This window comes from Physeter macrocephalus, chromosome 7 (assembly GCF_002837175.3).
Source record: "Physeter macrocephalus isolate SW-GA chromosome 7, ASM283717v5, whole genome shotgun sequence".
Lineage (NCBI taxonomy): Eukaryota > Metazoa > Chordata > Mammalia > Artiodactyla > Physeteridae > Physeter > Physeter macrocephalus.
In genome coordinates this window covers 33,653,236-33,665,469 of record NC_041220.1, presented here as the reverse complement: position 1 = coordinate 33,665,469, position 12,234 = coordinate 33,653,236, and the positions used below count along the sequence as shown (strand labels likewise).

The 12,234-nt window shown below is 41.5% G+C and overlaps 1 protein-coding gene across 15 annotated transcripts in view; it reads right to left on the bottom strand.

Moving 5' to 3' along the window:
- Positions 1 to 12,234, bottom strand: part of FHIP1A (FHF complex subunit HOOK interacting protein 1A) — a 286,478-nt gene that overhangs the window by 93,375 nt on the left and 180,869 nt on the right. For all 15 annotated transcript variants that reach the window (XR_008617787.1, XR_008617788.1, XR_008617786.1 and 12 more), the window contains 2 exons: positions 5,321 to 5,479; positions 3,094 to 3,180 (listed from right to left, as the gene is read on the bottom strand). Coding sequence is in view for 11 of the 15 variants with exons in the window: in XM_028491776.2 (XP_028347577.1) it covers positions 3,094 to 3,180; positions 5,321 to 5,479 (246 nt within the window). In the remaining 4 variants the exon portion in view is untranslated. The remainder of the gene's footprint in view (positions 1 to 3,093; positions 3,181 to 5,320; positions 5,480 to 12,234) is intronic.

Below are 12,234 nucleotides of genomic sequence, written 5' to 3'. Positions count from 1 at the left end.
TTGCAGGTTCGTATGTAGGGGACTTACTGTACTATGTCCTCCACGAAACATACAAACATTAACACAAGTGGGATAAAAATAAACAGCCTGGAGACAGTGCAGGTATGGGTTTGCCACCAAAGGAGTTCAGCAAAGGTTAGACCGCACTGCCATATGAATTATTAAAAACATTCAGTTTTCAGAGCTTTTTGAATGTCTGAGTGTGAATAGGGATTGTGAGCCTATATATCCACACTAAACTATGCAGCCCTTTAAAAAAAAAAAAACCAGATACTCCTTTGCACCAACACAGAAGAATAAACGGCCGTCCCCCAGCGCAGGATGAAGACGGCACCGAGCAGGACCCGTGCAGAGGCGGGGTGATGTTACGCGTCTCCAGAGAGGGGAGAAGAAAGGTGGAGACGATCTTCACTTGTCAAAGCCCCACGCCCACCTTTTACTGCCCTCAACCCTTTGTAACGACTTCCTCTCTGGTTAAGAAATGCTGTGGAAATATTGTTTATGAGTATTGACTGTGATGCAGGAAAATTTTTAAACCTGAATTTATCTATACTATTTATGAGACAGAGAAAGTTCACCCCTGCAAACTGCCTCCGTTGACTGCAGGCAACTAAAATGTTAGACGTAAATTGGGAGCTGAGATGGTCCACAAAGGAAATTTATGTAGGGTATTAAATAAGCCTCAAGGCGAGGGACACTGAATATGAGAAATGTGGACCGGAGCCGCTTCAGTAGCCCTGAGACTTCCGGGTGTCCCTTCCCGGGTCAAAGGTGAGGACACAGGGTGTGTCTGCTCCTACTGGGAGCTCCTCAGAAACACCCAGCCCTGCACTTCCCTCCTCCGCCCTGAGCCCCTGTCCTGCCGCTCACAAGAGGCTCTTCTCTTCATCAGCCACGTAGGGAGCTGAGAGCCAGCGGAGAGGCCGTTCACCTTCCTCCTCTGCCCTGCTTCCTCCTAAACCTCCTCATTCTAAGTGATAAAAACACAAACAATGGAAGATGAAGAGCAGGGAGCGAAATAAATTAGGAAGGAAATATTCTCCCTGGTTGCTAAATAGCCCTGGGAGAAATGGTCTGCAATGGATAAAAGTTAAGGAATCTTATTAGGGATGGGAAATTCAAATCTAGTAATTCCACTTAGTATTTTATTTATTCAGTATTGACTGTTTTTTCCCCCAATAAGCATGTATTAACAACTTCATGATTTTTCAATCTCATATTTTAATTATGGGCATAACTGAGAACAATGTTAGTTAACACAAGTAGGTGCTGTTATTTTTCTCCAGGAACCACTGTCTGGTAATGTACTGAGTGCCAACACTCTGCCCTGCACTTTAACAAACATCATTCCATACTTGTGCTGTTTATTCAACCCCCAGGTCTAAGGGACTGTGCTCAGCACTGGAGATGCCCCAGGAAGCAAAACGGGTGTGAGCCTTACCCTCAAGAAGCAGGCAGAGCACTGTGGAGACGTTACACAAGGTCCTGCACATGGAATGATTTAATTCCACTAGTAGTAAGTGCTATGAAGGAGAAGTACTCGGAGACCAGTCAGAGCCTCCTAACAGCTCTCTGAGGTGGATCTCATCCTTGATTGTAGATAAAGAGTTATCATTAATATTTGTAACATTAAGGTATGCTAGTTAAAATAACATAAAATGTCCTGAAGAAATAATAATTACAATTATCACTATTATAATAATGACTTGGGAAATAATTTTATATCAGCCAGTCAATGAGAAAAAGGATGGGAATAAATGAGGAAGAAAGTCTAAATGCGTCAGAGAGTATGTGGATAATTACTGTCAAAGAATTTCCAGGGCACCATTCTATTCCCCCATAAAGGAAAATTCCTCCATGCAGGGGCTTAGAGACCTTCAGACACCCACCCCTCCTCCAGAACAGCAAGGTACTAACAGAAGGACAAGGTAGAAACAAATACAAGGTTTGTACTTTCCAGAGATGTGTCCCATATTTTCCAAGACAAATTTACTTTCAAAGACTTGGTTCCTTGGTTCCCATAAACCAGTGAAATAACCTGGAACCCTCAATATGTTCAAACCACAACCGAGATTACCTCCTGAACCCAGAAGTAACACAAAAATCCTAGTCAGACCAAGTACCCTGTTTGTGTTGCAAAATATTGCTACTGTGCTCAGAAGGCACTAAATGGTAAGAGGTGAACATCTTCCACCAAGACGTGCTGCTCTAAACGAGAACTCCCATCAGCACCACAGCCAGGCTTCAAAGTTGCCATGATCAGGTGTTCTTGGTTTCTATAAAACGTGAGCCCATGGAAATGGAACGTCCAGATATACGAAGGTGGGCGTTCCATCAGAAGGCACATGATACATTGTTCCTTGCTTCTCTCCCTGCCAGGGCTGTCAATGCCAATAACTTGACAAGGATCCTCTGAACTAAGTACTGTATATGTGTCTTTACTTAGTGGGAAAAAAAAAAAAAAAACTCCTTAAAATTAGAATGCTAGGTCCACGATGTCTCCTGATAGCTCACAATAGAAAAGATATCAGTTGATTTATTCTATAAAATGAGAGCGTCATAAGGAATTCAGAGTGATGGCTAATGAGAGAGCCAACATTTTATGGGACCTTCACTTGGCTTCACTTTAATTTTTGCTGTCACAAAGCTGTTATGATACAAAACTATGTTCTTTTAAGTAGATGGCAGCTCCAGGGCACTTGTGCCACCAGTGCCCCTCTCCACGTCCACAGGAAGCCTCACACTCTCTATGACAGACTTCTTAAGCTCAGAGGACAGCTTCACAGAGAGTTCCAAGTAGCCACTACCTATGAACTCAAGTAGACACAAGAGCCAGTCCAGTTGCCAATGCTTGTTTAGACTCCCTTACTTGACATTCACAATATCCCGTTCTATGACATCAAATGGATCCCATCAGACTTCAGCTGTTGCTGTCATTAAGACCTGTAATTGATACTGGTAAGGAATATGGATGGAATGAGAAGGAAAATAAGGCTAAAGTCGCCATCAAGTCAATTACACTGTGTTCGCCTTCCTCAGTTTCCATCAGTTGTACTAGAAACAGGTAAAAGATTACATCAGCCAATCACTGACCTTATGGAGAGCTGGAGCCAAGACTGGTACCAAGAATCCATTGTAAATATAATTGACAAGCTGATTACGAATCAAGGGGTGAGCCACCTAAGAGAGAAACAGTAGTCATGAAAAAGATAAGGAGTGTAATCTTTAGGTCTTCTTAAAATCAAACATTTCTGTGTACATCCTGAATTCAAGAAGGAAATCCAAACTTTGGCCATTTATTCCATGGTTAAAGAAAAACTCAGACTTCAAACCAACATGTAATTTTTCCAGATGGTTTATCCCATTATAAACAGCCTGGACTTTCAAATTTTAAAACGGGTAATTTTAAGTTTCTATCTGAAAAAACAATAATAAATAGACTGATTATGTATAGGGACTCATAAATTAAAGTCGACAAACTGGAAAGTATAATTTTTGCTCCGTAACTTCGTCTATGTCCTATCTCAACCTGTGACTAATTAAAATAATAATAAGAACTGCCAAAATAGACAATTAAAAACATTCATTTTGGTAGCAGAAAAAAAATTCTCATTTTGAAATGCATTTTCTGATAATCATTTATATTGGGGAAGAAAGCATTTAGAAAATTTTTTCATAAAAAAGATACTGTTAAAAAGCAGAAAACATTATCAGAGGTACAACACTTCCTATATTTAATTTTCAAAATATATTTAGCATGGATAAGCCTTACTAATATCTTTTATAATTACAACCATCCCTGGGTGTCTGTAGGGAACTGGTTCCTGGATGCCCACCCCCCACCAGGATACCAAAGTCGGCAGATGTTTAAGTCCCTTATATAAAGTGGCACAGTATTTGCATATAATCTACACCCATCTTCCCATATACTGTAAATCATCTCTAAATTACTGTATAATACCTAATACAATATACAGTTGTAAATACAATGTAAACGCTGTGTAAATAGTTGCTGGTACACAGCGAACTCAAGTTTTGCCCTATGGAACTTTCTGGATTTTTTTCGAAAAATTTTCAGATCCTCTGTTGGTTGAATCCACAGCTGTGGAACCTGCAGATACAGGGGTCAACTGTAATCTCTTCACCTATAACCCCAAACAAAAAATCTTAAAAGTATATGGCTTCAATCTCAAAATATGATACAAAACAGATCATTTCTCTGTTCTTAACCATGCCCGTTAGCTTTCTCCTTCTCTAAAAAAAATAAAAATAGCATCAAACAATAAAGTAAAAAGCAATTTCTAGGGAAGTGAGGCTAGATCTTTAAATTACTGACAGTCTCTCTCTGTGTGTACATTTGGGGAGAAACTAACAGTTCCATCTTTTTTATTTCCACATTCTTCTGCAAGAAAATATTGACAGACTGTAATATTAAAGGAAAAAATAACTTAAGATGTAATCCATTTATCTTATACATAAATAAAATTTCCTTTGCCTTAGCAATAAAAATGAGATGGGAACTAAAGTAGTTTACTTGCATTTTCTTCCAGAAGCTATTTCTTTATTTGGTAGATAAACAGATTATAACTAACATTTTTCACCTTACAATTACCATAAAGAAAATTTGATTTCTTAATAAATCCAAGATTAAGGTAATATTTGTGCTATATAGAAATAAAACATTTTTTGATGAAAACCTACTTACTACACCCTTGAGTATATATAAAATCTGTTTTTTTTATTGAAAACAGTAACAAGAAATCTGAAGGTAAAAATCTAATCAAAAAGCCAATATACTAGAGTTCAGTGGTTATTTGTTCCCCGAAGCAGGCCAATTTCAAACCAAATTTAATCTGTGTTGCTAAGAAGATGCTTAACTTCTTCTAAATTCAACTGGCATAACAACAGTCTTTTATGCAGTAAGCACCATTAAGCAAAATAAACTGTTTTCCTTTGTAGACTCCCAAGAAGACCTTGAAGTAAAAGTGGTATAATTTGGAGTACTTAGAAGCCTAAAAATATCTATTTACTGAGTCAGGCATTGAACTTATCTTTTATGGTTAAGTGGATAATCAAAACAGAATTAACACTTTGTATGACGAAGGTAAAGAAAATCTACTCTTTTTTTCTCAATTGAAACTTCCCAGAAACCTATAAACTAACACTTTTGCTCATTCGAGAACATTCAGTAGGCTTGAAGTAAAGCGTCAGTATTCCATAAACGTTTACTGAAATAAGAAAAGGAATGTTTATCAACTGATCCTTCACAATGCTTGTATCCTGAATGGACCATGACCAAGGGTTCCCTGCCTGCCCCCACCTGAATGACGGCGTCGCAGAACTCAAGGGAGTTCATGAACTGGACCAGAGGAGGGAGAAGGAGCCAGTCGTCCTTCAGAAGGCAGTGCCATTCCTCATCTTTCTCTTCCAGCTTGGTAGGCAGGGAAGAGTAGAGACCACTGAGCCCGGTCGCAAGCACCTGTGTGCGGAAATAAAAAAACGCAATGAACACTTTTCCCCAGGTTCTTCACCTGCAACAAACGGCTCCCAGGTGATGCCACTGCCGCTGGTCCAGACTGTACTTTAGGTGGCGAGGTATTCCAGCATCAGAGGCTGTCAGCTAGGAAGGATTCCACAGCTGGAGGCGGGAGGGAAGGACAACTCCAGCAGTGGGAACAGAAGCACCAGAGGTCTTCAGCTAATACCTACGTGATGCTACAGGTTGTTTATCTCTTATGTGCCAGGCCTCCGCTGGGCAGTGGTGGGGGGGTGAGGGAGACACGTGCAAGATGAAGGAAACATGGCACCCACGGTATGCAGGAGAGGAGCGAACTCAGAAACAATGCGTTCCATTACACGACGCTGAGTGCACACACCGAGATGACCCACACCCCCCGTCGATGGGGACACACCCTGGACTGAGGCGGCCGGGGACAGAAGATCTCACACGAGCCCATGAGCAGCTTTATGAGAAAGATCCCTGCAGGCATGTTAAAGCTCATGACGGACACGTGCGTGTTTCCAGTGTAGAGAGCACTTTCATCTCATCTCCACAAATTAGAGCAAGAAGAAAGAACTGGGGGTCACGGGTCAGTTAGATGTGACGACGATACTTCAAACAGAGCTAAAGCGGGTCAAAACTGAAGCATCAGCAGTGGGAAAAGGGAGTGAAGGAAGGGAAGGATCACATGTAAGGTGGACATGAGGGTGATCTAACTATCATACCTACCTATCCAGTATTAATCCAAAGCTCACAAGGTTGACTTTCTTCCCCTGCTCGGTTTCTAAATGACACTGACAGTGTTTGGGCTCGGTTAGTGACGCTGGGTGAGAACTCCAAACTGTCACTTTATCCAGCTTGGTCATTAAGAAAATGCTGATGCATTAAATTGAGACAGAAATATAGAAGAGGAACACACATGTTGACTGCCTATTAGTTTTATCTTGTGGAGAACAGGACCATGGAAAACAATGAATTTCACAGTACGGGGAAGTGATGCTAGCCAAACAGCACCTTAGGGCTCCTGATCTGGTAGATGTGCAAAGGACGGACAGGAAGTGCCCAGAAAGAAACACAGAAGTGATTTATAAAAGGTGTTGCTCTAGGGTAAACCCTGAGGTTATAAGGAACTCAAATGGGATAGAAACATTCAAGAAAACATTCCATTCTGAGTTAGGCCCAGAAAAGAAACAGCAAAGTATTCACTGATCTCACAGTCCAATAAGAGATGAACAGGCAATTATAACAGTGTAATAAATGCTCAAACTACATAATAGAAAATATGTCACCGTGGATATACAAAACCCAGACTTGGAGTGTTGGGAGCAGGAAATGTTCTTAGAAGAAGTGATGTCGGACTCCCCTAGTGGTGCAGTGGTTAAGAATCCGCCTGCCAATGCAGGGGACACGGGTTCGAGCCCTGGTCCAGGAAGATCCCACATGCTGCAGAGCAACTAAGCCCGCACACCACAACTACTGAAGCCCGTGCACCTACAGCCCATGCTCTGCAACAAGAGAGGCCACCGCAATGAGAAGCCCACACACCGCAACGACAAAGAGCAGTCCCCGCTCACCGCAACTAGAGAAAGCCCACGCCCAGCAATGAAGACCCAATGCAGCCAAAAATAAATAAATTAATTAATTTTTTTAAAAAAAAGAAGTGATGTCCAAGCTGCTGAAGAATGAATAAGAGTTAGCCAGAAAAAGAATGTTGGAAAGAAGAATATTCCAAGCAGAGGATGTATAAAAGCTCAAAGGAGCAAGAAAAGATGGCACCTTCTGGAACTAAGAGAAGTGCAGTATTACTGGAGCATGTAGTTAGAGGTGGGAGGAGCCTGGTGAGGTACGCTGGAGCCAGATCCTGCAGGGTTCTGTAGGACAGAATACAGAGCTGGAGCCCAGTGGAGAGTCCAGCAGACAGTGTGTGGGTCTGATGCCTACAAGAGGAATCTGGACTAGAGATGGAGCCCTGGAGCTGTCCACATGGTGATATGACCCCAAGCTAGACAGACCAGAGAGAGAGGGAAGGGAGGTTTAGACCGTGAGCTATAACAAAATAATCCATAGTGCCTGGTGTCAGACACAGAAAGCCAGAAGGAGGTATAGGGACCTCCCTGGCAGTCCAGCGGTTAAGACTTCTCCTTCCAGTGCAGGGGGTGCAGGTTCGATCCCTGGTCGGGGAGCTAGGATCCCACACGCCTCGGGGCCAAGAAAACCAAAACATAAAGCAGAAGCAATATTGTTAACAAACTGAATAAAGATTTTAAAAATGGTCCACATCAAAAAAAACTCCTTAGGGACTTCCCTGGTGGCACAGTGGTTAAGAATCCGCCAGCCAGTGCGGGGGACACAGGTTCGAGCCCTGGTCCGGGAAGATCCCACATGCTGCGGAGCAACTAAACCCGTGTGCCACAACTACTGAGCCTGCGCTCTAGAGCCCGTGAGCCACAACTACTGAGCCTGAATGCCACAGCTACTGAAACCCGCGCGCCTAGAGCCCGAGCTCCACAACAAGAGAAGCCACCGCAATGAGAAGCTCGCGCACCACAATGAAGAGTAGTCCCTGCTCTCTGCAACTAGAGAAAGCCCGCACCCAGCAACGAAGACCCAACGCAGCCAAAAATAAAATATAAATAAATTTATTTAAATAAAAGGAGGTGCGGATCCCGGCATGCCGAACTTGGAAAAATTACCTACAAACTGTTGCCTCTCCTCCCCCTGTCTTGATCCCAGAGCACCCTCTGGAGCCCCCTGTGTAGCAACTGTCCTCCGTGCATTTATTAATTTATCAGTCCTCTTCTCCATCTCACCTGGCCTGACGTGTTCATTCTTGTCCACACGGCAGATGTGGGTGACTTGCCCAGTCAGGCGCTAGCAGTACTTCCCCTGAGTAACACATCCGTCAACAACAGAGGACGGGCCTGAGGATTGGTCACCTGGAGGTCTCAGTGCAGAGAAACCAGAGGCCGCCCGCCGGGGGGTCGGGGGGGGGGAGTGGGGGAGGGGCGGGATGGGGGAGGTGGGGAGGGAGGCTGTGAGCCCACAGTGGAGTGTGAGGGCAGCAAGAGAAAGACACGAACCGTGTCAACAGGGGAGAAACAGAAAGGTTACATACATTTCTCTGTTCTATTTCCTAGTGACCTTGATTTACTCGTTCATTCACTCACTCATCTAAAAAAAAAAAAAAAAAAATCAGTGAGCACCTTCAGGCCAGGTACTATGTTAAGTACGGGACATACGACAGTAGACAAGACAGTGCACGTATCTCTTTCAAAATCAGGGCATCTCTGGTCCCAGAGGAGAATGTCCCCGATTTAAAAGCATTTAATTCCTTGTCAGCAAACCCAAACAAATCACTTTAATTCCAGTTTTGAATGTGACCCCAAGTGAGCTGTTTGTTATAAATTAGAAACCGCTGGCAAGAGAGAACAGAGACCAAAAGTTCTCCTTGAAGGGAAATCTAATCTTGATGCCACATTTTAAAAATCAATTACATTTGCTAACTCATGCTAAATTAACCACAGAACAAAGGCTTTAATTCTGCATACTCCCAATTCCTTAACCACTTTGAGGCTTTGAAAATGAATTCATAAAGACAGCTTAATTTGTCTGACTAAGAAGCTGGGAATAACTACTCAGTATATCAGTATAATTACAGCAACATTAATTTTCAAATTACATACATCAGTGGCAGTAATTAAAAATAACACATACCTAATATTCACTTTTTTTTTTAAAAGAGTGCTCTGTAAAGGGAATGGCTGAGATGCGAACACGGCCCGCCTGTGCGGGAGGACAGCGCGGTGTGCCCGCTGGACACGCACTCCTGCCATGTGCTCGCCCCTGGAAGCAGAGCCAGAGAATGTTTCTGCAATGGTCTCCAGAGTAACGAAGAAACACAGAAGAAAACAGTCTGCACAATAAAGAGGACTAAACGGGCTTAAGAGCAAGATTCCAAATCTTTACTGCTAAATATTTATCCTTTCCAAGACTTTGCTCAGAGCTCAGATTCCTTCATCCAATCCACATATAATTCTAGAAGACCAACGAGAGGCCAGGCACCGTGTCAGGCCGGTGCTGGGGAAAGAGCATTGAGCGAGTCAGACTGGGTGAGATGGAGAAGACCGCCAATCAACCAATAAATGCAAGAAAGACAATTACTTCAGGAAGAGATGCAGGTGGTGCTGTGGGAACAGGAAGAGGGGAAAGGAGGGGCAACAACAGGTTTGCAGGTAATTCTTCCTAGAGTTTGATGGCACAATCTATTTACTTTCAAGTTTAATCTTTAACTTAAAAATGTAAGAATATATAGACATTCAACAGCGAATTTTTTTTAAATGCTCATCCACTCTTTTAGCCTTTTACTGATCCTGACCCCAAAAAAAGTAACTGTAAAACATTATATTTATTCCCAACAGATTAAGTATTAACTTTTTTTTTTTTTTTTTTTTTTTTGGCCGTGCCTTGCGGCATGTGGGATCTTAGTTCCCCAACCAGGGATCGAACCCGTGCCTCCCTGCGCTGGGAGTACGGAATCTTAAGCACTGGACTGCCAGGGAAGTCCCATAACCTGATATTTTTCATTTATCTTTTCTCAAGAGTCTTAAAAAAACGAATCACCATATAAAACCACAAGGGTGACAGACAATTTAAAAAAGCAAACCACTTCCCTGACAGCAGTATAGCATGGTAATTGTTGAGACCATGGATTTCAGTATCAGACTAACATGGTTTTGAACCTGACTCTGCCATTCACAGGCAGAAAGTCCCTGAAAGTTCAGTTTCTTCCCTGAGCTGCTGCAAGGATTGAAGGAAATCGTGCACGTAAAGAGGTAGGCATGATGGTCTACACACAGCAACGCTTCCGACGGAGGGAAGAGAGATGATGTGCACAGAGCAGTGAGCAATCTGGAAAGGTCCGCCTTTAACTTTAAACAGCTAATAGTACCCAGTTAGTTTCAGCAAAAACAAAAAGATCATAAGCAGATGGCTGTAGTCTGAAGCTATAGCAGCAAAACACCTGGCGGGGACCATATGTGACAACTTGCCGAAATAAAAAGCCTCATAAATTTTAGAGATGGGATAAATAACTTTCTACCTGAGGCTGTGTAACGAAAGGTTGCTTATTTCCATTTGCATTTCCTAATGTACGTATAGGTTGTTTTCGACTTTTGCCAATACGTAACGAGTGACAGGGCTTAATCATCGATACTCGGTTTTAAACAATCAAAAGAAGCTACGGTCATATACTCCTCAACCATTCACTGGCACTAAATAGTTCCCTAGAGTAGCCTCATTCTCTATCTTTTCTTGGGAAAACACAGCTTGAGACAAGAGGCATCAGAACCAGCAGGCTCTTCCTGTCAACCACAGAACAAAAGTTTCCAAAAGTGGTCCAGTTTCCTGAAACAGTCGTTTCTCTTCCCAAAGCCTGATGCTAACACACTCTGACAATCATACTAATTAGAGAAAGCTTTTTGTCAATTGTGGTCCTTAGCTGGATGGTTAATAGAGTATGCTTTTATCTTCAATGTAAAGAGGTCTTTTTTTTTAAAATTATGTTGTCAGTTGTAATTATAGAAAACTGGATACAATGAGATTATGGGATCTATCCTGAGGGGCAACTTAGCACAAGGAAGCTCTGTGTTCCATTCCGGCAAATAAGGTCAGCTTGGAGATGTTTTTCCTCTAATTTTAATGAACTGTACAGTGTTTTAAAACACTTTTTTATGAAAGCAACAACTACTCAGTGAAATCTGCCTACAACTTAGTAAGTGGAAATCTAAACGTTAAAAGCATGCTCCATTCTAGTCCTAATATGTTTAAATGTGTAAAATAGGAAATATTACAAAAATGTAAAACATAATAGAATAGAAAACCATCCACAAGATTTAAGATTTTAATATTTTGCCATAATTTCTTCAGAGTGCTCTTTATTTTTTAAAAAATAAAACATTACAAATAGAGCTAAACCCTACTCCAATACCATTACCATCCCTTCTCCTTCCTTTGCCCCCAAAAGTAACCAGTCCTGAGCTTAGTACCTATTATTCCTGTGCTTGTTTTTATACTTCTTCTGTATTCATAGGTATCCAAAAACCAGTATACACTAAGATTTCGTCTTAAAACTTCATGTAAATTTTATCTAAATATTAACATACTATATGTAACCTTTTGCTACTTACTTTTTTATGTTTCTAGATTTTATGCTTTTTGTTTTTAGATTTATTGGTGTTCACACATGTAGATGCAGTTACATGCTAATAAATGTGAAATGTGATTCATTCATTTTTTTATTAGTTTCAACATAGTAATTTGATATTTTTCTAGATTACACTCCATTCAAAATTATTATAAAATATGGACTATATTCCCTGTGCTGGACATTACATCCTTGTAACTTATTTACGTTATACCTAGTAGTTTGTACCCTTCACCTATTTTGCCCTGACCCCAACCCCTCGCCCCACTGATAACCACGAGTTTGTTCTCTGTATCTGTGAGTCCGTTCCTGTTTTGTCATATTTCTTCATTTGTTTTATTTTTTAGATTCCACATATAAGTGAAGACACGTTTGTCTTTCTCTTATTTATTTCCTAAGCATAATACCCTCCAGGTCCATCCATGCTGTTTCAAATGGCAAAATTTCATTCCTTTTATTTAATTATTTATTTATTTATTATTATTTTTTTTTTTTGCGGTACGCGGGCCTCTCACTGTTGTGGCCTCTCCCG